The 26,958-nt window shown below is 47.2% G+C and overlaps 1 protein-coding gene across 2 annotated transcripts in view; it reads left to right on the plus strand.

Annotated features, from left to right (window-relative positions):
• The window catches only part of TGFA (transforming growth factor alpha), a 118,664-nt gene that overhangs the window by 85,779 nt on the left and 5,927 nt on the right, over positions 1–26,958 (plus strand). The window contains exons 3-5 of one of the 2 annotated variants that reach the window (XM_002691233.7): positions 12,091–12,211; positions 25,179–25,328; positions 26,472–26,581. In XM_002691233.7, coding sequence (XP_002691279.2) covers positions 12,091–12,211; positions 25,179–25,328; positions 26,472–26,581 — 381 coding nt within the window. The remainder of the gene's footprint in view (positions 1–12,090; positions 12,212–25,178; positions 25,329–26,471; positions 26,582–26,958) is intronic. The other variant, XM_010809885.4, reaches the window with a different exon arrangement.

The raw sequence follows: 26,958 nt of genomic DNA on the forward strand, positions 1-26,958 counted from the left end.
ACAAAGTCCCAGCCACAAAAATCACATCTGAGTTTTTAAAGCTGTTGAGCTTTGCCTTAAATTTATCTCTGGATTCCTCTGTTTCCTCACTTTACAATGAGGAGTGTCCTTCATCTACCCAGACTGCATCTGCAGACTGTAAAAGAAAAAGGCATCTGTCAAAAGTTCTGAGGGCATAGAATGTTCTAGAAAAACAGTCATCCCAATAGTGCTTACATATACTCAATGTGGAGGGTTTGAAGGGATTATGCTTCAAAGACTCAACAAGAGGAAGCATTTTTTCCTAAGGGGGAATTGAGGGTTTCCTGCCAACCTCTTCACCTAACAATTTTGATATTAATAAAGAGAACAGAAACACACAGAGACTGCAAACCCAGGTAGCCCCAGGCTCCAACGGGGCTGCTCCTTCAACAAAGTCAAAAGAGAATTCCCCATCTAGCAGGGCTCAGCTGTGGTTCCCAGAGCCGTTCACATCTGGATTCAGAGCTGGCTGATGAGAGCCAAAGGTAGACATCCTTGTTTACTTTGTAAACGGAAGTTTGAAATGAAATCTTTTCAAAATGCTGGTTGACACCCAAGAGGATGTAATTAGAACAAGGGGCTTTCTGGTTTGGAGATGTAGAATAAAGAAATGATCTGTCTCTTTGAAATCAAATTATTAAATTGTAACAGAGGTGGGAGGTTTGACTTTCAGTCTTCAAAGCAGAGTCATGACTGGCAATTTTCTTAGTTTGGTTTTTTGCTTTAAATCATGAAGGCCAAGGTAGAGAAGAAGCAATCAGGGGGCTAGAGAATGGGGTCTGCAAGAGAAAGAAGAGATGACTGGGGATGGGTGATCTTCTGTGTCCTGTGTATTTCCATTCTTTTTCCAACTCATGGACTTAAAATGCAGTTTGGGGGCTACTTGGGGGCATCTCACGCATGCCTCTCGCTCCCTTCCCCATGAACTTTAGGGGAGGAGGTGGTATTACTGGTGGAAGCTGGACACACGTAAGAGGCCAAGTTGAAATTCATAATGCTGCGCATCTTTAGATGAGTAGCCCACACTTCACATGATGTCAATGAAATTGTATTTTAGATTCCTAAAGCCTCTTTGCTAATTAAAACCATTTTGCCTTGGGACTTTTAGCTCTTTTAATTCTAAAATAGCCCTGAGAATTTCATGGTAATTCCTAATTAGTTTACTCATCAAATGAAAGCGTTGTCTTAACTGCAGAAGGTGCCCATGAGGGTTTAACCCTCACCTCACTCTTTGGCTCTTTCTCCCTCTCCCCAACCCCGTCTCTCTGTCTCCGTCTTTTTTCTCCCTTTCTCTCTCTCTCACACACACACACCCTCTCTGAAGTGACACACCCTCAGGAGCTTTAGATTCTGCCAACCCATGAGTTCTAGTTTTAGCTCTACCATTTGCTAACTTAGCAACATTGAACATCCTTAACCTCCCTTGGCTTTACTTTCCTCATCTGTAGACTGGGGTAGTAATGAGCACCTCACAGGACTTTGGTGGGGATTAAACAGAATTCTCTGTATAAAATGCTGGGTATTGTGCTTGCATTTAGTAGACAGTGTATTACTGGTATTGTTGTTCAGTCACTCAGTCGTGTCCGACTCTGCAACCCCATGGACTGCAGCACACCAGGCTTCCCTGTCCTTCACCATCTCCCAGAGTTTGCTCAAACTCATGTCCGTTGAGTAGGTGATGCCATCCGACCATCTCATCCTCTGTCGTCTCCTTCTCCTGCCTTCAATCTTTCCCAGCATCAGGGTCTTTTCCAGTGAGTTGGCTCATCACATCAGGTGGCCAAAGTGTTGGAGCTTCAGCTTCAGCATCAGTCCTTCCAATGAATATTCAGGGTGATTTCCTTTAGGATGGACTAGTTTGATTTCTTTGCTGTCCGAGGGACAACTGCTACTATAACTACTATTAATAATAACAGTAATCATCATTATTAGCATCACCACAGTCCAACTTCAGAAAACCCATATTGGGTTAAAAAATTTAAGTCCAAGTACTTTGTTTTTTAGGAATAGAATGGTGCTTTAATTTCAAGGAGAGTATTGGTCAAAAAAAAATTGCTGCAAACACCAAACTTACTGGGAAACTTTAGATGAACTTGCTTCCTATTTCACTCAGAAAATTTAAGCCATCAGAAGAGAACTCCTCCAGACTCCTACAACTCTATCTACCAATTTGCCAGCACCCATTCAATTATATGCTACCTTCCTCTTGACTCTTATAAATACATTATCTGAGCTTCTATTCTAAGGCAACCAACCTCATATACACTGGACCTCATCTCCTTATATTTTACCTAAGGACAATGGTCAAAAATCTTTTTTATCTACATGTCCCTTTTTCAGAATCATTTTACATCATAAACCCAGGTACTTTAGATCAGTAGTCCCCAATCTTTTTGGCACCAGGGACCAGTTTCGTGGAAGACAGCTTTTCCATGGACCGGGATTGGCTGGGGGGGTGGGGAGTGGGGGTGGTGGTTTGGGGATGATTCAAGGTGTTACATTTATTGTTTCGTTTATCTCTATTATTATTATACCAGCTCATTAGATGAGCTGAGGTTAGATGCTGGAGGTTGGGGAGCCCTGCCTTAGATGGGACATGAAGCAGTCAAATTGTTTTTATATTCATGTTATCTGATTCTCTTCTGTTGCATTAGAAAAAGGTACCGAAAGTAATGCAAGTTCTGCCTTTGCCTTAGAAATAACCGCAAGCAGGATGAACCCCATTGGTGTCAAATACCACCAATGAGTGATTTTTTTCTCTGAATATGTATCTGTTTTCTTTTCTGTCTTTCCTCTCCCCTCCCTCTCTCTCTGTCTCTTTCACATGCACACAGGTGTTGTGTTATTTAAAGCCAATATCTTTGTAGGAAATATGTTGTCTGTTTCTTCACCGATACCTTTCTTTAAATTTGGTTCCATCACATCTGATTCCCCTTGAGTCTTATCCTAAAGAGAGAAATGCTCAGAGGGGATTAAATGAGCTCAGATGCTCCCTTAGGTTCCCCTCCCACCCCCACCCAGCATCTTGTTTAAAGCTGCAAAAGCAATTCAGAGTCCAGTTTAGCCCTGCTCTGAGCCAGAAGCTCCCAATTTCTTGGACATGAGCATCATGTAGCCCAGAGGTTGGGCTCTGGGGAGGGCAGGCTTTGTGAGATCCTTGGTAGTATCCTGTGGGCCAGCCCCCACCCTCTTTGCAACTACTCCTCAATTAACCATCATCTGTGGACAGAAATCTCTTTTTCATCTATGTTTTGCAGTCACTGCTCCCTCATGGGAATAATAAGTTTCACATGTACCGTCCCCCACTCCTCCCCCAGATAAAGAAATACTTCCTCTTGCTTCTCGTAAAAGTGCCCCTTTCTGATTACTAGAAAGTCATCTAGTTTCCTAACTGCCTAAGAAACTAAGTATTCCCCTTCCTCACAGCCACATGACTTGCAGAGTCTGATTGAGTTTGATTATGTGCCTTCTCAGCATCTGTCTCCTGGACTGAATAGTGTTCTAATCTTCTATAGCCCTTAACTCTCTTAAAATCAAAGAGAACTGAGATAAAAGTCTAGTTCCAGTACTTTCTAGCTGCACTGGCAAGTTTACCTAAGCTTTAGTTCTGTTTCCTCATCTGAAAAATAGAGAATAGTGATGTTGACCCCACAGGTGGTTTGAGGTCTAAGGAGATAATATGGTCTCCATGCTCTTAAATGGGGGTGGAGCAGTGGGCAGGGTGTAAAAGTCAGATTAAGACCAGGGGAAGGTAAAGATCAACTAGGGTCAAAATTAGCCAGTGTTGGAAAAAAAATTGCTTAAAACTGAGTAAATCTGTATTCGGGGATCATGTAATAGGAAAAGTATATTATCTTTGATGTATAAGATTTGCTCTCAGAAAATTACGAGTCTTAGTGTAGGGGTGGTAGTGACAAAAACGGTGAATCAGTGACATCAGCGGGATGGCAGGAGGTGGCAGAGCTTCTAGAGTTACTTTTCTCCCATTGCTTAACGGTGACAAAGGATCATCGCCCCTTAAATGATGGTCCTGTGAAGCCAGACTACGTTCAGATTGCTTTATATCTGTCCTTTTTAAAGTGTTCACTGCCCTTGGTTTGTGAATGAGTTGAGTGAGTATATCACACCACCACCACACACATCCCAAACTCAGCAGAATTGAGCTCCCCTCAATTGACTAGTTCCGTTCAGTTCAGTCACTCAGTCGTGTCCGACTCTTTGTGACCCCATGAATCACAGCACGCCAGGCCTCCCTGTCCATCACCAACTCCCGGAGTTCACTCAGACTCACGTCCATCGAGTCAGTGATCCATCCAGCCATCTCATCCTCTGTCGTCCCCTTCTTTTCCTGCCCCCAGTCCCTCCCGGCATCAGAGTCTTTTCCAATGAGTCAACTCTTCGCATGAGGTGGCCAAAGTACTAGAGTTTCAGCTTCAGCATCATTCCTTCCAAAGAACACCCAGGGCTGATCTCCTTTAGAATGGACTAGTTGGATCTCATTGCAGTCCAAGGGACTCTCAAGAGTCTTCTCCAACACCACAGTTAAAAGCATCAATTCTTCAGTGCTCAGCTTTCTTCATAGTCCAACTCTCACATCCATACATGACCACTGGAAAAACCATAGCCTTGACTAGACAGACCTTTGTTGGCAAAGTAATGTCTCTGCTTTTGAATATGCTATCTAGGTTGGTCATAACTTTCCTTCCAAGGAGTAAGTGTCTTTTAATTTCATGGCTGCAGTCACCATCTGCAGTGATTTTGGAGCCCAAAAAAATAAAGTCTGTCACTATTTCCACTGTTTCCCCATCTATTTCCCATGAAGTGATGACTAGTAGCCATTAGGAATGAGATGTATCTTCTTACTCCTGTGAATGTAACTGAGACTACTCTCCTGTACTCTGCTGACACCCACTGTTGGCTTGAAACCACGCCCTGTTCAGCTGCCCCTCACACTGGCACAGGAAATGCCCTCACTGATTGCCTTCCTCTCTGTGGTAAAGGTCAGAAGCATTAGCACACTCAGTGCTGACAGTGCTCTTCCTCGTCAGGATCACTTCTAAAATTTGTGATAGTTCTTTTTCTCACTCCCCTAATGTCCGGGGGAACCAGGGTCCCTGCTCACCAGTCTCTGTCTGCACCACCCCTTTCTCTAAGCCCTGGCTTAACACTTCTGCCGCCCAGGTGTAAGCCTCTGTACCAGCCTTCCCTTCACATGCTGGCTAATTCTGCAGGTTCATGTGTTGGCTCATGTAAGCCTGGAGTTCCATCCCTGTAAAATGGGCTCACTGGGAGCCTAAAGCGAGCCTTCTCCACCCAGGAACAGAGCCCCAGAGGAGTTTGTGCTGCTGGCCTTGGCCCTGGGAGCACCAGCAAGCTGATCTCAGATGCACTCAGCTCCATCCGTTCCCCTAACTTTACAGGGGCTGCTGACCAGCTCCCATCTTCATAAAATTCATCTATTGCCTTTTCTCCTAGACATTCCAGAAGCATTACTTGGCTTTAGACACTTTAGTGTCTGAAGAGAAAATACTCAGCCCCAGGTGAAAAACCTGTCTGAAAGTTCCTACTAAAAAAACAGGTGTCATTCTTAAACTGTCAGAAGGTTAGCCATATTTGAGGAAGTAATGAAATGGCTGTAAATGATGTAAGCTTCACAACAGGCAAACGTGTTTGCAACTGCTGATGTCTGGAGAAGAGAATTGAGGAGTCGGCTCCGAGGGACCAGCCCCGCAGAAAGTCCAATTAGGGCTGCTTTTCAAGGGGGTGATTGTCCTCAGTGGTGTGGACGCCCCCTCCCCACACCCCTGGGGGAGCAGGGGTGTTAGAAGGCGGTGTTCAGACGGCTGCCTCCGACCCTTCTGACTGCAGAGACCCCTGCTTGAGTTGAATCTGCGGTTTCCACACCCCCTAGATTGCTATTCCAGACCTTCTTCCTGTGAGTGGGGCAGGGGTTCCAGGCCCTATTAGTGGGTCTGTGGTCTCTAGGCAAAGCTTTCATAGCTTCATGAGAGAACAGCGGTGTCTGTGAGATACGCGTTTGGTTAACAAGCTGCAGAGGCCTCTCATAAATTTCAGAGCAACAGGAACTGAAGGGCTTCAAAACTCCAACTGCAGATGGGCTTGGTATGAGGTCTGTTCCGCAAACCAGAGCATTTGATTTTCCAATCAGCACAATCACATGTGCATCAGACCCAATGCATGGAGGAGAGGAGGGCAGGGTCTGGAGCCCAAGGGAGGGGCAGCCTACTCACTCCTCCCTGCCTGGACCCCCCAGGGGCTCCTTGGAGTTTCTATTGGCCTCACCTTTCTTTTCCAAGTGAGGTGGGGTTTTCTGTTTTAAGTGTCTAGACCTTTCCTTCCTTCACTTTGATATTTACTGGAGTTTCCAGAAAGAAGAGAAAGAAAAACTAAGAGGGAGAAAGTAGAGGAGGGTAGAGCAAAAACAAGGACAGAGAAGCGGGGGAAGGGAAACAGAGGGACAGAGGCAGGCTGAAAGACTCCTTCTCTGGGAAGATGCTGGGAGTCGGGGAGTTTCCTTGTATGGCTCATAGTTATGTGTGAAAATGAAGTTGCTCAGTCATGTCCGACTCTTTGCAACCCCACGGGCCATGGAATTCTCCAGGCCAGAATACTGGAGTGGGTAGCCATTCCCTTCTCCAGGGGATCTTCCCAACCCAGGGATCAAACCCAGGTCGCCCTCATTGCAGGCGGTTTCTTTACCAGCTGAGCCACAAGGGAAGCCCAGGAATACTGGAGTGGGCAGCCTATCCCTTCTCCAGTGGATCTTCCCGACCCAGGAATCAAACCGGGGTCTCCTGCATTGCAGGCGGATTGTTTACCAACTGAGCTATCAGGGAAGCCCCTCATAGTTATGTAAGTGAAAGAAAGAAAGTGAAGTCGCTCAGTCGTGCCCGACTCTCTGCGACCCCATGGATAGTAGTCTGCACCAAGCTTCTCCGTCCATGGAGTTTTCAAGGCAAGAGGACTGGAGTGGGTTGCCATTTCCTTCTCCAGGGAATCTTCCCAACCCAGGGATCGAACCCAGGTCTCTCACATTGTAGACAGATGCTTTACCATCTGAGCCACCAGGGAAGTCCCATAGTTATGTAAGTCACCAGCAAATCCTCCACCTGATGTGACCGCCCACCCTGCCTGGCTATAAGGCCAGCAACCAGCATGTAAGGCACACTCAGAAAGCAAAGCCGTCTTCTCCCCTCCCAGCCGCGCCCAGAGCCCCTTTTCTCCACAGCATCCCTGGAGCTGGTGTTCGCGTCAGTAGGACAGGTCTCGTCTGTGAGCATACCGTGCTGCGGTGTTGGGGTTTTCAGTGCAGATTCTAGTGGTACCTGAGGCAAATACCTATAAAAGCCCCAAAACAGGAATAAAATCTCCCCCTGACCTGTAGGGAACTTCGCATGCTGCATAGGGCTTTTAGGGTTCTCAGCCCAGGAGGCTTAGCCAGGCTGCCCCCTGAGGTTGCTGCAAGTGCAGAGGGCCAGGAGGTGGCCCAGCCTCGGACCATGTCTGGTCTCGTCCTCTCCATCCATTTCCCCAGCACAGGTCACACACCCCCAGAACCATTGGACTGGAAACAGGACCCACCCTCACTGCACACATTGAGCTGCTCGGGGTTAAGCACCAGGATGGCACCCAATGCAGACCTTAAACTAAATGCTCACTCTTAAAATGTTTGGGATGTCATGTGAGGTCAAGCTCATGTGACAGAATAGAAATAAAAAGTTTTCATGAGTATGTCTCTGTGTGTGTGTGTGTGTGTGTGTGTGCAGGCGCACAGGCAATGTGGGACTGTAGCCCACCAGGCTCCTCTGTCCATGGAATTCTCCAAGCAAGAATACTGGAGTGGATTGTCATTTCCTTCTCCAGGGGATCTTCCCAACCCAGGGATCAACCCGGGGTCTCCTGCATTGCAGGCAGATTCTTTAACAACGACGGCACCAGGCAAGCCCAGTTCTCCCAAAGTGGTGGATTAAGGATGAGTTTTATTCTCGAAAATGTTTTTTATTTTACATTGGCACTTACAAAAGGTTTCCACAGTGATGTATCATTTTTGTAGTCAGGAAAAGGGGGTTTAAAATAAACAATATTTTAGTGATCATGATCATCACCTAGCATCCCTTGGTCCCCTCAGCACTGGGGGTTGAGTCAGAACAGTGGGTTGTGGAAGACCAGGAGGCTACCTTCTAAGCATCAGACTCCCCACCTCATCCTGCTCTCTGACTGCAGGGAGCAAACCAGCAGGTGTTCGTCTTCATCACTGTGACAAGGGCAGGGAGTTTCCCCATCGCCTGGGCTCTTTGGCTCTTAGCTGTTGAACAGCAGACGGTGACATTGGCAAGTGTCTCTGCCCTGTCTTCCTGGAAGATGTCGTTCCCCATAACACCTGAAGTCCCCTTCAAAAGCAGCTGTAGAAATTACCCTCTGACCATAGACTTGGGCAAAGCTGACCCTGTCCTGCATATGCAAAATGGGTGCTGCTGCTGCTAAGTCACTTCAGTCGTGTCCAACTGTGTGACCCCATAGACGGCAGCCCACCAGGCTCCTCTGTCCCTGGGATTCTCCAGGCAAGAACACTGGAGTGGGTTGCCATTTCCTTCTCCAATGCATGAAAGTGAAAAGTGAAAGTGAAGTAGCTCAGTGGTGTCCTACTCTTCGAGACTCTATGGACTGTAGCCTACCAGGCTCCTCCATCCATGGGATTTTCCAGACAAGAGTACTGGAGTGGGTTGCCATTGCCTTCTCCAGCAAAATGGGTGCATTTCTATCTAATGGACTGTATGCATCCTTGCTTAGATGGACTGGAGGCATGGAACATCAGCATGTGCTCAGGCCTCTGATGTGTCTTCATGTGTAACCTGATACCTGACTTCTTGGTTCTTTTAGACCCCTGCCCTTGTATTCCTTTGTCTGCTCTGCCCTTCCCATTCTCACTGCCAGTCTGTCTCTTTCTGTTTCTTCCTCTTTCCCCCACTTCCCTCCTCCGCCCCCCATCTCCATCTCTGTCTCTCCTTCCCTGTGTCCTTTCCGTGTATCTTTTCTCCTCCCCCCGACCCACCCAATAGTCCCTCCCTCCCTCTCCATCTCTCTCTCTCTTTCTTTCTCTCTCATACACACACACACCTTTCCCACTTGCATCTCCTTTCTGTGGTACCTATTTTTATAAAGCCTCAAGTCATTTATGAGATGAGGCAAAATATCCATAAATACAGGTTAAACAAGATCGCCACACCGAGTCTCCTCCTGCCTCATCAGCTCTGGGGAGTAGTGTTCCCACAGACAGATTCCAAGTGTTCCTTTTAATATGTTTCTGTTGACCTGACACTTCACCACCAAGACCATCAGCGGATTCTAGGCTTTAGTATCACAGAGGAGCTTGGAGAGCTGGAAGATGATCGGCTCCAACAAGTGTCCCTTTCAGGAGCCCTGTTGTTTTACTCTTCTGAGAGGCCTCTTGTCTCTCTCCATTGTTTCCTGATGACACTAGCTTGGTTCTGGTGATGAGTGCCCATCAGAATCACCTGGAGGGCAAAAGGTACTGTATGTCAATTCTGTCTCAATAAACCTGACTTTAAAAAAAAATCACTTGGGCTGGGCAGCTTGTCACACAAATTCCTAGGCCCCACCCCAAGGATCCTAATCCCATAGTCTAGGGTGGGGCCCAGCAACTTGGCTTTCTGACAAGCTGCAGGGATGTGAAGCTGTCGGCCCACAGATCACACGTGAAGGAGCCTGGCTGTGAGCCCTGACAAGGGACTCGCAATAGCCACTTGGAGAGGGTTGTCTAAAAGGCCTTTTATAGAGCTTATCAAAAGCCTTTTCGACATCTAATCAAATTAGATCCACTGGTCTCCAGTCCCTTCTTCTCTCCACATTTGCCCCTTGACGAGTTTAGTGAGCACAGAAGTGCTGGTTATGTGACCTGCAGCAGACACTTTCAGCCTCAACTTATCATCCCAGTGTCTGCTGTCAGCAAGTGGCCAAGCCACTCATGAACCACCTGGGCCCAGGACTCGCAGGTAACTGTAATCAGCCCTCGTGTCCTAGAGGTGACTGCTGGGCAGGGACGTGCTGCGGGCAGGAGCAGGGCTGGCCACCTGTCCTGGGTTGCCACCTTCACCTGGCTTTGGGCTTCTCTGCTGGTCTTCACATGTGAAAATCACTATCTTCAGTGAATGAAAGGCACCCCTGGACTTTTAGTTGCACTGCAGTGAACTTACAGGGAGAGGAGGAGATTATATACTAGAGTGGTCTGGTCACATGTGGGACTCATTAGCATCATAGGATTGTGGATGCTGGTAACAGAAGAGCTAACAGTGAGCACAGTACTTAATACGCTTGGCCTCGCTCAACCTCAGAGCCACCATGAGGCAGAGGACTCGCTGTCTCACAGAGGTGGAAGCTCAGAATGGCATCCAGGCAGCAGAGGTAGGACCCTAATCCATGTCTTTCTGCCTCCTCAGCCCAAGGTCATGACCTCTAAGGGCTCTGCATCAAGGATTCTGCTGTTTTTTCTGTTGTTGTTCAATCGCTAAGTCATGTCCAACTCTTTGTGACGCCATGGACTGCAGCACGCCAGGCTTACCTGTCCTTCACTATCTCCTGGAGTTTGCTCAATTTCATGTCCATTGAGGTGGTGACACTATCTAACCATCTCATCCTCTGCCTCCCCGTTCTCCCTTTGCCTTTCATCTTTCCCAGCATCAGGCTCTTTTCCATTGAATCAGCTCTTCACATCAGGTGGCCAAAGTATTGGAGCTTCAGCGTCAGTCCTTCCAATGAATATTCAGGGTTGATTTTCTTTAGGATTGATTTGTTTATTCTCCTTGTAGTCCAAGAGATTCTCAAGAATCTCCTTCAGCACCATAATTTGAAAGCATCAAAGCTGTACTTTTTAGGCTCTGTTTTTTCCATTAGAATTATGAGTTTTCCAAAATTGTGATACTTCTAGAAGCAAATCATAAATAGATAGCAACATGAGTTTACTATTTCATGATGGTTGAAAATCTTACAATATGAAATTGGAGTTTAATTCACTCAAAAACACAAGAGCTCATGCACATATATTTCCACCCCCAAAATATATGAAAACGACCTACTCCCTAAATGCCCAAACACAAATATAAGAGAACCTTTTGAAAGATGCAACAAAAACATCTGTCATGCCATCTTGAAATAGCTACCTACTGTGTCTGAAGGGTTATTTGGACAAAACAGGACTACTGGAGCCTAATAAATCCCTTTGGGCTGGTCAGTAGGTGACGTGTGGTTCCTTACAGTGCTTCTGAGCAGCCTGAGAAGTCTCATGATGGCCCAAGCTCCTGAGAGTCACAGAGCTCTGAGTGGACCTGACTCTGTTACCTCTCCCTACCGCCACCCTGGCTTTCCCAGCCCTGCCTGTGCCACTCCCAGATGGACTTGGATGCATTAAGTCATCTTCATGTCATGATCACAACTGATCCCACCACCCCAGAGAGACCCGGCCACCATGTTTCTGTAAATCGTTCCCAGACTTCTTCAGGTCTAAATTTCTGTGTGTTTGCATAGACTCATACTATGTAGACCACATTGGAAACGCACTGCTTCTCTTACAGTTATATATCATGAACATCTTTTTGCATCGTAATTCTTCCTCAGCATCAACTGAATGGTTAAATAGTACTTTTTTGTAACTTTCTTCAGTTTCTTGCCTTTAAAACAGATTTTTATGGAGGCTGTCTTTTTAAAAAATGATCTCTGTCATTTTGCAGAAGTAAAATTAGGTCATTCTTGGGGAATAGGCTTTAAATAGTAAAATTGCTGTGATATATCTGAATTACACTGAGGCTTTGGGGGAGACTGTTTTGTTTCATACAAAGCTAAGTAAGTAAAGCCCCCTGGAAAGCTCACAAGCAGGTTCTGGACTGGCCGTTAGATAATTCATGAGAGCTGAGGAGGAGATGCTGGTAGGGACTAGAAACCCCAGCCATCCGGGCTCCTTCTCCACGGGGGTGGGGACCTGTGGGATGTCTTGCTGTGCCTTGAATCTGAGCCGAATGTCTTCTCTCTCCCCAGCAGACCCGCCCGTGGCTGCAGCTGTGGTGTCCCATTTTAATGACTGCCCAGATTCCCACAGTCAGTTCTGCTTCCATGGAACCTGCAGGTTTTTGGTGCAGGAGGAGAAGCCAGCGTGTGTGTAAGTGTCCCCTATGGTCTGCAGTGCTGGGGCTGCAGGCATCCCAGCCACCACTTAAAACAGCATTTACCTCCACAAGCCATGCCAGAGCCGCCTGAGAACCCTGGACCCAAACATAATGGAGAATCAGAACAGTGGGCTGAGGGACACCTTGCTTCAACCCTGCTGGTCCCGGCCCAGAGGCACTGAGGCTGGATTCCTAGGACGTGGAGCCTGGGTGTCTGCATTTTTAACAAGCATCTCAGGTGGCTCCTGGGTTCAGCAAAGTCTAAAACTTCCTGGATTCAAGTGAGGTTTTTCCTTTTTTTTTTTAATTGAAGTAAAGTTGACTTGGGCTTCCCAGGTGGCTCAGTGGTAAAGAACCTGCCTGCTAATGCAGGAGACACCAGAGATGAGGGTTCCATTTCTGGGTGGGGAAGATCCCCTGAAGGAGGGAATGGCAACCCATTCTAGTATTCTTACCTGAAAAATCCCAGGGACAAAGGAGCCTGGTAGGCTACAGTCTGTGGGGTTGCAGAAGAGTCAGATATGACTGAGCGCACCTGAATAGTTGATTCACAGTGTTGTGTTAGTATCAGGTGTGTAGCAAAGCAATTCAGTTATATACTTATATATATAATACATGTATTCTTCTTGAGATTCTTTTCCATGATAGGTTATTATAAGATATTTAATATTGTTCCCTGGGCTATTCAGTATGTCCCTATTATTTACCCATTTTATATATAGTAGTATATATCTCTTAATCCCAAACTCCTAATCTTGAATTCAAGTTTAATTCACTACTTAGAATTTTTGGAGAGCAAGACACTGGGTTAGATCCCTCTGAGTGGCCAGTATCTCTGAGATGAAGTCTGTGCCCTCCGGCATCTTTACCGCACAGCTAATAAAGTAAGCCAGAAGGGCACACAAAGGGTTGGTATGCCTGATTGGCAACAGGACAGAACAACTTGGGAACAAAGATGGGCATAGCAGGCCCAGCATGAGGCGGGGCGGGGGTGGGGTGCAGGGAGGCTTGCTTCTTAAAATATAGCTGAGCCCACCCACACCCACTGAATCAGAATCTCTAGGAATGGGACCCAGGAATAACATTAGTTAAAAGCCACCAGTGATTGCAATCAGAGAAGGCAATGGCACCCCACTCCAGTACTCTTGCCTGGAAAATCGAATGGATGGAGGAGCCTGGAAGGCTGCAGTCCATGGGGTCTCTGAGGGTTGGACATGAGCGACTTCACTTTGACTTTTCACTTTCATGCATTGGAGAAGGAAATGGCAGCCCACTCCAGTATTCTTGCCTGGAGAATCCCAGGGACGGGGGAGCCTGGTAGGCTGCCATCTATGGGGTTGCACAGAGTTGGACACGACTGAGGTGACTTAGCAGCAGCAGCAGTGATTGCAGTGGTCAGCCCAACTGGGCAAGAAAGGCACATAAGTAAAGCCTTCTAGAGCAGGTGTTGGACTTAGGCTGATGGGGAAAGCAGAGAAGTTACTCCAGGCCTTGACACTCATGCATCCCAACCCTTTGCATTCACTTCCAGCTTATTTTATTAGCTATACTATACTGTTATGGGTCAGTGTGGCCACAGCAGGGAGGAGACAAACCTGCAGGTGAGTTGGAGGCCAGGGCCTGTTGGAAGTGAGCCTTTATTCTCTAGCCAGTGGGAGCCATCAGTTTGGGAAAGAGATGTTTCAAGAAAGTTAACCTGTACATGGGGGAATACTGTAAGTTGGCCCTGTACTCAGCCTTGGCACTGTGGACATTTGGGGCTGGGTAAACCCTTTGTTGTGTGGGCACGCCTGTGTGGCTGAAGGATGTTAGCATCCCTGGCCTCTACCCCCCAGTTGCCAGTACCACTTCCCCCAACAGTCGTGGCAATCAAAAATGTCTCCAGGCATTACCAAATGTACCCTGGGGTGGGGGGCTTTGTGGAGGAGGCAAAATTGTCCTCCACCCCCTTTAAGAACCATCCATCTCTACGAAAATGCCATTTTTATAGGTGGAAAATAGAAGTCAGCAATTTCATATGATCCAACCTAATAGTACCAGTGTGTGTGTGCTAAGTCACTTTGGTCATGTCCAACTCTTTTTGACCCTATGGCCATGGCCTGCCAGGCTCCTCTGTCCATGGGGATTCTCCAGGCAAGAATACTGGAGTAGCTTGCCATGCCCTCCTCCAGGGGATCTTCCCAACCTGGGGGATCAAACACACGTCTCTGCATTGGCAGGTGGGTTCTTTACCACCAGCGCTGCCTGGGAAGCCACTGGTACTGGTAAATAATACTAAATGTTAATAAAAAGCCAGTGTTTATTGAGCTTTGCTTCATGCCAGTCACTGTTCTAAGCATGATCCACATGTTAACTCATGTAATTCTCATGATGACCCTAGGGCATGGAGAGGTTGTGCCCTGATCACAGAGGAGAGTGCACATTCAGACCTGGCTGGTCTGACTCCTAAAGCTGCTTTCTTATCCACGATGCTGAAGGATATCAGGAGTAGCCGAGGGGACTGGGAGAGCCTGCCATAGTAAGCTGTGGTGGGTAGGACTCTCCTTTTCCTGAGGTGCAGCTATGTGAGACTGTGCAGTGGCCCCTTGGGGTGCCTCTGGGCCTCACTTGGAGGGGCACACTGGCCACCTTCCTCCAGGAGAACTGGATAAGGCCCCAGGTCACATCTGCAGAGCCAAGAGCCCTCCTGCCCACCCCATAAATACAAAGCACACTGATGACAAGAGTCACTGTCATTCATGATTACCACTCTTATGAAAATACACATGGGAACCTTGGGGACTGATAGGATTGTTTTTGTTACTTGCCCGATCATTGTGGAAAAACACTGGCCCTGAAGGAAGCGCGACTTTTTAGCCCAGATCTCAGGAAGTCTCCAGTGCAGCAGGTGGAGGGTCTTCTTCCTTCCAGTCACGTCTAGTGCCAAGACCTCAGGCCACCCCCGGCTATGCGATGAGAGGGTCTTCTTTGGAGAGAGAGGACAGTTCTGGCCAAAATTGTGTCAGAAAGTTAGTGTTTCCAGCAGATCAGGGGCTGTTCTAAATGTTGAGAGCTGGCAGCCTTGAGCCTGGGTCAGCAGAGACCCAGAGCGATAACCCGACCTGTGGCTGAGCCCCATTGGCTGGTGGAAGCCTTCTGAGAGTGGGGCGTGGGGGGCGCTCTTGTTCTCCTCAGTCTGGGTGCCAAGCTCTGCTTTTGGCTCAAGGAGATCATTGTCCATCACATTTACACGCCATCAATGTTGGTTTTCTGGACAGCTGGCCGCCTCTCTCCCCACTCACACTGTAACTATTACTATAAATGATAATAGTGAGCTCTGGGTAAAAACTGTGGCTGTGTGCCAGCCCCAGCTCTGCATACAGTGACGCATGCCGTTCTCTCATCCTTCCTCTCAAGTAGAGATTCTCGCCCTTATTGTGTAAATCAGAAGACTAAAGCTCAGAGAAGTTAGGCAACTTGCCCAGAGTCCCGGAGCCCATATACAGTGGAGCTGGGATTCAGTCCCATCAGTTCTAGCCCCCCAAACCCATGTTCTGTTTTGTTGCCCCAGAGGGCACTCTTTCTGCCTCAGCCTCACAGAGTTCGCCTCAAAAAGCTAAGCTTTTGTTTCCAGGAAGGGTACTGGCACTGCCCCTTTGCAGGCAAACCTTCCTCCAGGGGAACGTCAGGGTCATTCCCAACCTTGTTGCCCTGAGCACAGACTCTCAAGGATTCCTTCCTCTGGGTCAAGGGCAGAGTCTATAGAATCTGCTTTTGCAGTTTGGGGAAGCTGACCGTCTCTGGGGAGGCATGGCCATGCAAGATTTTACCTTGTCTTTACCTCAGTTTCCCCATTGGGTCTTGGCACGCAGACGTGTTTCATGTAGCAGTAGATGAACCTGAATTATTCTTTGGTGGTTTTAATTAATTGCTTGCATTTTGGAAGTCAGGTTTACAACTCCAAGCAGATACCCAGCTTCTCTGGAGCACAGCCTGCCCTCTCCGGTTCCCCAGTTTCTACCTCTGCCCACTGCTCCCTGACACGGAAGCTGCGGCCAGTCCATCATCCTGTCGCCCTTCTTTTCTGCTCACAACTGCCAGCTTTGATCATTTCTGTCGCGACATGAGCCTCTAAGCTCAGTGAGGGCAGGACCATACCTTATACCTTTTTGTACTTTCAGTACTTAGAAGAGTGTTCTAATTCATTCATTGCCACTAGATCAGAAATTCTGTGTCTGTGCAGAGAAAGCAAAGCCTGCTGTTCCTGCTCTTAAGAACCGCCCTAGCTCTGGGGGAACTGACACACTCATTCTATCAGTAAAACTCACAAACCTTGAGGTTAAGGGCATGTCAGTCATGAATTTACAAGGAAAACCCACAGGGGCCAAAGATTATAGTCTGAAAAGAGGGAGTTCTTTCTAAAATACTGTAGGCTCTTAAGCTTTGTTTTCCATAAGAACACTAGTATTTGGGTCTCCAGAGTTAAAATGGCATCTCACACTAAAATATGAAATTAAGAAAAAAAGTTAAATAACTAGTCAGAAATTGCCAAAGGTAGTGAACATCATCCTGAAATATTTATGCTCCACATGAACCCTAGATTGCATTTTTTTGGTCTCTCTTTAATAAATCCCTGCTAGGCACCAACCACTTTAGAAAACAAATAGGCGAAGAATTTCCAAAGGCAGTTAGTAAAACCAGAGAAATGCAAGGTTAGGACTCAAGCACCATTTTTTTCCCCTGAGGCAATTTCTGCAAAGTGTTGGTCTGCTGCTTGCAGGAACCTTCAAACAAAGGAAAACAGTTGAAGAAAGCCACCCAGGTGACAGGTTTTCAGGGTTCCAGTGTTGGGAGCCCGTGGCAATTTGCTGAAGTGTCTCACAGCCCAAATTGCCCCTCGGTGACTGAACTCCCTGACTTTCCCACAGCAAAGTGTGAAAGCACATTGCTGTTGGCCAAGGAAAATATTCCACCTGGCTCTGGCCACAGAGCCATCCACTGGGATCTGAACAGTCGAACACCCAGAGAGGGGTGACCGCCTTCAGTAAGCCCGCAGGCTGCCCGTGCAAATGGGAACATGCCTCCCGAGAGACTGGGGTTGGGGGCGGTTTTCCTGCTGGTACTTAAGCCACTTCATGTAGATCTTTCACCTCAACAACCAGCAGGTGGTGGGGTTCGGGGGAGAAGTTAGGACATCACCCAACCACAGATCTTGAGGAAGTGCACGCCTTCTCTCTGCCCTCACCGGAAGCAGATACTGAGGGTCACACAGCAGTTAAAGGCATAAATTTCAAGGTCAGACAGACCCAAGTGACCTAGGACCATTAAGCCTCAGTTTCTTTGTGTATACCTGTGGTGGATTCATTTTGATATTTGGCAAAACTAATACAATTTTGTAAAGTTTAAAAATAAAATAAAATTTAAAATTAAAAAATAAATGGGGAGATGAGTATTTCTCAGGATTGTAAGGAGGCCCCAGTGACCATAACGCATGTAGAGTTTTTGCTGTCCAAGATAGGAGCCACTAGCCATGTGAGGCTATTTAACTTATTTAATTAAAATTTCATTTTTCAGTCTCGCTAGCCACATTTCAGGAACTTAGTACTTCTGGGCAGCGAGTGGCTACTATATTAGATGCCACACATACAGACACTATTTGCATCATCACAGAAAGTTATTTTTAAATTTATTGTTTATTGAAGTAGAGTTGACTTATAGTATTGTGTTAATTTCTGCTATACAGCAGAGTAGCAGTTATATACATGTTTGTATTCTTTTTATATTCTTTTCCATTATGGTTTATCCCAGGATATTGGATAGAGCTCCCTGTGCTATACAGTAGGACTTGTCTGTCTATTCTTTGTGTAATAGTTTGCCTCTACTAACCCCAAACTCCCAGTCCATCCCTCTCCCACCCGCTGATCCTTGGCAACAGACAAGTCTGTTCTGTCTCTGAGTCTGTTACTGTTTTGTAGATAAATTCATTTGTGCCGTATTTTAGATTCCACATATAAGGGATATCATATGGTATTTGCCTTTTCTCCTTCTGACTTACTTCACTTAGTATGATAACCTCTAGTTGCATCCATGTTCCTGCAAATGACTTATTTATTTCTTTGTTATGGCTGAGTAGTGTTCTGTTGTATATATGTGCCACATCTTCATCCATTCATCTGTTGAATTACTACATAAGATGCTGTTACAGCATTGGAGAACATTCAAGCCCAGTTCCCAGCAGAGTATAAGAGCAGCCTTCATCAGCACCATCACCATTGTGATCAGTACATTGTTAACCATGACCACAGCTGAAGGATTCAGGTCCTGCTGAAGGGACAGTGAAAGTCGAGTAGACCATGTGCCATGAGGAAGCCCCTACCCCTCCAGTACACTCCTCCCCAAGTGCCCCAAGCAGAGAGGCTATAGGTCATGGCAAATCTTGTTCTTGAGGCCAAGAATGTGTGCTTAGTCACTCAGCCGTGTCCAACTGTTTGCGACCCCTTGGACTGTAGCCCGCCAGGCTTCTCTGTCCATGGGGATTCTCCAGGCAAGAACACTGGAGTGGTTTGCCATGCCCTCCTCCAGGGGATCTTCCCAACCCAGGGATGGAACCCAGGTCTCCTACATTGCAGGTGGATTCTTTGCCATCTGAGACACCAGGGAAGCCCATGAATACTGGAGTGGGTAGCCTATCCCTTCTCCAGGGGATCTTCCCAACCCAATAATCAAACCAGGGTCTCCTGCATTGCAAGAGGATTCTTTACCAGCTGAGCTAGCAGGGAAACCCCAAGGCCAAGGATGGGTAAACCCAGTACAAGTGTCCTGCGGCTCAGTGTCCCCACTCCTACCGCAACCCTGTGGATTTTCTCCACGGTTAAGGCAAGTTGGTATAAATATTTTTCTAAAACCTTAGTCCCTAACTGTTGGTCAACTTTGTCCTTGGCCCCCATATTAAAGACTTTATCTTAGGGTCCATGCCAAAAGCCTTGACTGAAATTCAGAACACTAGCCTCCAGCCAGAGAGTACATCATTGTTTATGAAGACAGTGTCTCTCAAGAGCCTTTAAAATGCTCTCTTTCTTTTATTTACATTTTTAGCACTCATACAGCCCTTCCTTTGTGTCAGGCACTTCACAAGATGTTAACTCGTTTAATGCTCATAACTCTATGAGGTAAGTTTTGTTACTCTGTGTTTTACTGACACAGAATCAGTGGCACAGAGAGGTTAAGTAACTTGCTCAAGGTCACACAGGCATAAAGTGGGGAATGGGATTCAAACCCATGACAATTTGGCTCCAAGTCTATATACCATGCTGTGCCCATTTATGGGATCCTATCCCGAGGAAGTAATCTCAAATGCAAGCAAAGTATATACACAAAGATAAGCCACTGGCATTATTTATGAAATCAAAATTGGATGCAGTCTAAATGGTAAGGGTTCAGTGAAGCAAACTCTGTATAAATTACTTTACAACCATTTCAAACAGCTCCTGAATGTTTCTAATGACATAGTAAAATGGTGAAGAGATGTCAAATTGATACAAAAATTGATACAAATTGTACAATTTGTATACAATTGATTGATCAATTGAAAAATTGATACAAAATAATATTTGTAAAAAAATCTTAACTATGTTAAGAAAACTATATAGAAGTACTTACTTGTCCGACTTTGAGGTGGTCGGATGTGCAGTAATGTGAACTTTCTTTTTCTCTCCACTCTCTTATAATTTATGTACTTTCCAATTTGCTTAGAACCATTATTTTTCTAATTAGAGGATATTTTCCTTAAGAAGAAAAAAAAATTGTAAGAGCACAGCTTACATGCATTATCACCATTTCCTTAAAATTTTAAAAGGCACTGTGAACCAGGTGCAAAGGGGACTTAGGGGGAAAAACTGGGCAACTGGACAGGGCTAGAAGGTCTGAAAGCCCTGAACAGAGGAGAAAGAGAGGCATATTGTTCATAATTTAATTATTGTCGTTTGCTCCTAAGAAAACACCAAAGCCACCTCCAGACTGAATCAGCACACAGCAGAGAAGGTCCCAGGGACCCCCTGGTTGGAGCACATTGCCCCTCATCTTCAGCCACCACGGCTTCTCAGCTCAGACAGGATCCTTGCCCCTCCTGTGCTGCACTTTGCCCTGTCTTTTTTGGGGCATTACTTTCTTTTCGGTTCTTATTTGGGGAAAACAGCCTGTATATGATTCCAGAGGCTCATTTTCAAAATTATGAAGACAAACTCAGCATTCCTTGTGTTTGACAATACCCACTCTCAACAGATGAAATTGAATAATCAAATGGTATAAAAAAATGTTCAGGCTTACACATTTGCCATTCCCCGTGGTGACAGAATAATTCCTATTTTATTCAGATTCCTTTCTTAAACAGAGGTGCTGCATCTCGGGTTTCTCCTGCACCTGAATGAGAAGACCCATTGTACAGCTCCCACCCTAGGGAAATGCCCAGAGAGAGAGGAAGAGGGGAGAGAGGGGAGAGAGGGGAAAGGGGCAGACTTTGGAGTGTTGCTCTCGAGTCTATAGCTTAAATGACCGTTCTGCCTCAGTGGTTCTCAGGCCTGGCCACACATTAGAGTCACTTGGGTGCCCAGACCAATTGGTCAGGGGCATCTCCAAGGGTGTGGCCATGGCCTTGGCATTTTCCAAAGCTTCCCAGGTGATTCTGATGTGCAGCCAGGTGGGATCTGGTGCCTACCTAAGGTCAAGACAGCAGCTGAGTCAAGCGTGAGTCATTTGTGACCAGGTGAGGTGATGCTTCCCCTCACTGTGTGATTTATGCTACAATAATTGGCATAATTAAGCCTAATATTAGTAGAAGCTTAGGAAATTTAAAAAAAATGTTTGTAACCAAACCTTTTCTTGGCGCCCCCCCCCCCCCCCGCCCCAGTAAAGAGCAACTGAGAAGGCTGCCTATATTCCAAATGAGTGATGGGGGAAAAAAAGGACCTCTGTCCATCCCCAAACCAGCAAGTCTAAATTGCCTTAGAAAGTCTAACCCTGGCTGCCCAATGGAATCATCTGGGAGCTTTAAAAATACTGATGCCAGTCCTTACTCCCAGGGACTCTGACTTAGTTGGTCTGGGGTGTGGCCTGGACATCAAGATTTTTTTTTTCCAAGCTCCCCAGGCCATTCCAATGTGCAGCTAGAGTTGATTTCACTGGTCAGCCTTCATGGTGGCTTTCAACTTTGGCTTCATCAGAATACCTTCAGCCTTTTCTTTAAGACACCCAGGCCCCGTTTTCAGAGGCTTTGATCTTCGAGGTCCTGGGAAGAGCTTGAGTATCTAGGCCACAGGCTATTCTGCCTCCCACTGCAGTTGGGCTGCTTGGTGCTAAGACTCGCCACTCTAAGAGCTCACCTAGGCCGTGACCTAGAGTCTCATGTACTGGGTTGGCCAAAAGGTCTTACAGAAAAATCCAAATGAACTTTTTTGCCAACCCAATATTTGGCAACAACTCATGTAATTCTTGTGCCTCACCAGGGAAGGTTTCATTCATAAACACGCTGAGCACCCTATTTCAATGAGACTGGGGTTTGAATGTTTGCAGCTGTGACCCTAAGGGGACAAAGAGGCTCGGACCTCCACTGGAGCAGTTCTGAAGCAAGGCTGGTTGTGAAGGGCCCAGCACTCACATGTTAGGAAGAACAAGAAAGTCAGCAAAGTGTGACTCAGTCTGGGGGCTGTCTTTCCTGATGAGTTAAGATGGCATTGTTTGGGGGCATCTTTGCAATTTGCTATACCCACAGCAGAAAGACCTCTTTACAGGGCAGTCAGCAGCCCATCTTCCCTTTTGCTATGTGGTTTGTGAGTTTGCCATTGAATCAATATCCCAGAGTATCTTCCAAATCAATTTGCATTACACCAGAAAGGTCTCCTTCACAGTTAAGATCCTTAGTTTTTAAACTCTAGAATCCACTCCCCACCCTCTTTCCCCATGCAGTTGTTACTGTTGGGATTAACAGAGATGATTCATGTAGGAGTTTAGCATAGCCTTCAATAAGCTAATGTTGTAATTAGCACTAGGCTCCCACTCTTTTATTTAAATAGGATTTCTTGGAGTCCCCAGCATTGATTTGTTAGTTCATAGGGTTTCCAGCGGAGAAGGCAGTGGCAACCCACTCCAGTACTCTTGCCTGGAAAATCCCATGGACGGAGGAACCTGGTGGGCTGCAGTCCATGGGGTCGCTAGGAGTCAGACACGACTGAGCGACTTCACTTTCACTTTTCACTTTCATGCATTGGAGAAGGAGATGGCAACCCACTCCAGTGTTCTTGCCTGGAGAATCCCAGGGACAGGGGAGCCTGGTGGGCTGCCATCTATGGGGTCGCACAGAGTCAGACACGACTGGAGTGACTTAGCAGCAGCAGCAGCAGCAGCAGCAGGGTTTCCAGAACTAAGCAGTTGAGGCAATTGAGGAGATGTTTGAATCCTCCTTTCCAGAGCCTGTGGATTAGAGGAGTTTAAGCTGGGTGAAATTGCCTCTCCTATGGCCTGGATCTTTATAATGGCTGTGCAAATTGTCATCACACTCTCCTCCCTAGGAGGAAACAACACCAACACCCAACTACAGAGACGTCTCATTGACTTGGCCACAATTCCTGGTTAGACATCTAACAAAGCCCAGGCTCCCCAACCCTCTTCTGTTCAGTGGTTCACCAGAAATTTTGTAGAGCTCCGTCTTGCCTGTAGGAGCCTGGATGCTGGCTTCCAGTGAAGCTGGCAGGAAGGGCAGTCACAGAGGTGGGCATTGTCCTGAGGGCCTTTAGGGAAAGACAGGCTATAGAGATCCATGGAAAGAGCTTTGGAAAATGGATGGATGGATGAATGAATGAGTCTTCAAATTATATCTTCTTGGAGAATGTGGTCTTTGAGATGGAGTTTGAGGAAGGAAGTGAGGAATAATGTTGCAGGCAGAGAAGGTAGCAGTAGCTGAGATGGACAAGGGGAAGGTAATCATTCATTCACTCATTCATTCACAAACAGGTGTGTGTCCTGAGTGTCTATGTGCTGGCACTAGTTTAGTTGACACTGGGGGGTGGAGGACTGATGGGTTGGCTGAAATCTAAGTGACAGAAGATAAAGTAGAGGGGGTAGATCAGGGTCCTGCAGATATGGGGTGTTGGATGCTAAATGAAAAGAGGAGGAAGCCCACAACCCAGGTGAGAGCCATCAGGGTGCAGAGTGAAAACTCACAATGGCTGGAGGTGGCACCCTTTGCAAGATTCTCTGTAGACACTCACAGCTTCATTTGTGCATTACCTGTGCCTGCTGTTTATCGCCTCTCAGTCTCAAGTTCAGTCCACACTTTAGCTTTCTCCTGGTGGGAAGGGACCAGTGCCTTTGTTTTCTCCCCTGCGTACAGGGTGAGCTGTTTCCTGACTTTGGCCTTCACGTGATCCTGTTATTAAAACCAACCAAAAAAAAAAAAAAAAAAAACTTGCCCCTGTTTCATAATCCCCACCCCGAAGTCATCTCCCTCCTAGCCTGAGCCTGTGAGAGTCTGCGCTGTTATTCACACTTCCGTGGTCCAGATCCTTTTTCAAGCAAAGTCTTCTTGCCAGAGCTCCCGAATCTTCCTCCTCCCCAGAGCCTGCTCCCTCCTTAGGTCTGCGGAGAACCCTGCATTGTTGGCCCTAGAACCTCAAGTCTCCTTTACTGTTTTAAGATCAAGAGCTTAATCTGCAGTGTTTTTATCCCAATCCTGGATAGTATACAGGGGCAGCAGCTGCTGAGTGAGCCGTAACCCAGACCCTGGGGTCCACAGATCTGGGAATATGTTTCTCTCTCTTCTGGCTCTTTGCAACCCTATGTAGCCCACTAGGTTCCTCTGTCCAAGGAATTCTCCAGGCAAGAATACTGGAGTGAGTGGCCATTCCCTTCTCCAGGAGATCTCTTTGACCCAAGGATTGAACCAGGATCTCCCACATTGCAGGCAGATTCTTTACCTCCTGAGCCTCCCTGGCATGGTGGTCACAAGCAAATGACTTGACTTTTCTGTGCAAACTAAATGAGAAAACATGGGTCAAATGTAAATTAATCTTTAACTGAAAGCAAGTACCTGAATTCAAACTAAAAATGCCTTTAAATGAGGTACATAACGATTGAGCTTTGGAATAAAGAGCACCAGTGGGAAACTTTACCATTAAGCAGTCTTAGAGACTGAAGCTGTATGCTCCAGTATCCCAGGCTGTGGCCTTAGGCAGCCATTTTTGCAACATCTCCTGTTTGCCTTAATTTTAAACCCATACAGTACTTGTTCTTTTAACATTAAAATGATTAAGATTTTGTTAACATGGAGCAAAAGCTATCCTCCAGGAAATACCCTGTATTTATCCTGTGACTCCTGGCATCTGGGGTCTGGAAGCCCCCAGATTAAGGGAATCACAAATGTAAGACCCCTGGGGCTTTTCAGGCCCTACAGTTACGAGACAGTGCTGCTGGTTCTACTCCAGTACGTGCCCCTGTGCGCTGGATCACCTGGTAAATGCTTGCAGGACTAATTAACCCTGACAAAGAATATAAAAATCAAGCCACAGTCTTTGTCTCCTGATGGTTTAGCGTGTTTTCTTTCTCTCATCACTGGGAATTCTGAATACACACATTTAGTTTAAAAATAACCTGGTTTTTTATGAACTGCCAAAATGAGCTTCACGTCCTAGACACATTTGCTGCCTTCCTCACTCCCCCAGGATCTGGCATAGTAACCATGATAACAGAGTGCTTCAGCAGCACCTTGCCTCCGCAGATAAGCTGATGAGTTACCTCGTTCTCCAAGCAAGAGAAGCCTATGCAGGGGAGTCGGGGCGATTTTACCGACACCTTTGCCTCCAATAGCCAGGGCTGGAGGGGCCCCTTTGGGCTTTTTTGTAGGGCTTGGGTCTCTCCAGTCCAGTCCTCCTGGGGAGTACAGTGAATGAGACCTCTGCCTGGAGAGCGTGCTGATGTCCCTGTCTTCCTCAGCTGCCACTCTGGGTACGTCGGTGCACGCTGTGAACACGCAGACCTCCTGGCCGTGGTGGCTGCCAGCCAGAAGAAGCAGGCCATCACCGCCTTGGTGGTGGTCTCCATCGTGGCCCTGGCTGTCCTCATCATCACATGTGTGCTGATACAGTAAGTCTTCACTGCCCCTGAGGCCGGGTCCCCCACCTGCCTGCCTTCCCGGGGCTATCTGCAGCGCTCCCAGATAGCAGGGCCACCTTGGCAGTTTACCGCTGTGATGTCTGATTGGTGTTAACAAAGCGAAGAAGGATTTTGGTGAAAGCTGAGCGGTATGAAGGGCACACAGCCTGGGAGATCTCCAGCAAGTGGGCCTTGACTGGAAGCAGAGCCAAAGGCTTGGAGTCTTCACCATTGTGATGGGGGTGTGCAGGGGTTCCAGAGGGAACTGGAAAGGCTCCAAGCCTCCTGTGTGCAGTTAACAGCCACACTTCCTCTCTGCAAATCCTAAAGCCACTGTTGCTGTTACTCCCTCTGCTCTTCCTCCAGACCTCAGTTGCTGCCTGGCATCTTCCAGGAAGCCTTCCTGAGCCCCTTTCCGGGTGTTCTTAGCCTCATTTGCTTGCCTATATCTCCCAGTTGGATTGCTCTGCAAAGGGACAGACCCGAGGGTTGTATTTCCAGTATTGGGCCAGAATACTGGCCCAATATTCCCTGGAAATATGGGTAGCAGGTGCTCTGAGAGGATGAGTTTGCCATGACCAGAGAGTGTTAGTCTTCAGAAAAAGATCTGAAGCCATGGAGTTGCTTGGCTTATTCTTTCATTCCTTCCGTGGGTCCGTACAGTCTACCTACAGTCCCTGCTTTACTGCTTGCTGGCTGCTCCTGATGGATGACCCCATCCTGAACCCACGCAGCCCTGCCAGCCTGAAGTGGTTTTTTGGCCCAGTCCTGACAGTGGTTCTAAGTGACCCAACTGCTGCTTTATGGAGCAAACAGCTGGGCCACCGGGGTGGGGATGGGGGGTGTGGAATGACTGGTCCCCTCTGTCAACTGGAGCCTATTTGGCCAACCCAGAGAGGAGCGGCCACATAGAGCTGGTCTTTTGGGGGTGGCCAACAGATCCTTCCGCAAGTGGCCCCAAAGGCTACCTCCTTGCAAAGCCCTCAGCCCTGTGCTGTGATTGTCCCTCCGGAAGCTCCAGGGGAAGGATAAGTAGAGCCCGGAGCTGCCCAGCAGGCCCCTCCGGCAGCCACTGCCCCAGCTGGGCACTCCTGCCAGGCTCCTACCCAGCCCGTGTTCTCTGCACCTTTGCAGCTGCTGCGAGGTCCGAAAACACTGTGAGTGGTGCCGGGCGCTCATCTGCCGGCATGAGAAGCCCAGCGCCCTCCTGAAGGGAAGGACTGCTTGCTGCCACTCAGAAACAGGTAAGGAGGCTGCCTCGAGGGAGGACTTTTCCCTCAGGAGACACTGTTGGGTAGAGAAAAGGACCGCCTGTTTCAAGTCAGGGCAGAAGTTCTTGGAGGGTGAAGCAGAAAGAAGGGAGAAAAAGAAGAGGACATTTATCCTACCAAGTCAGATTCAGTTTATTCCAATGTGTCTTTTCCTCAGAAGGTGGCTCTGTTATCCTTACCTGTGACTGTGTGACCTTTAACAAGTAACTTAACATCTCTGAGCCTTGGTTTTCTCATTAAAAAGATGTCGTGCAAATTAAATAAGTACTGAGATGAAGAACCTGGTGTATCACAGACTGGAGACACACAACAGATGTCCTTTCTCTTTCTCTTGAGAAATCATCTTCCCT

The sequence above is a fragment of the Bos taurus genome, chromosome 11, assembly GCF_002263795.3.
Source record: "Bos taurus isolate L1 Dominette 01449 registration number 42190680 breed Hereford chromosome 11, ARS-UCD2.0, whole genome shotgun sequence".
Taxonomy (NCBI): domain Eukaryota; kingdom Metazoa; phylum Chordata; class Mammalia; order Artiodactyla; family Bovidae; genus Bos; species Bos taurus.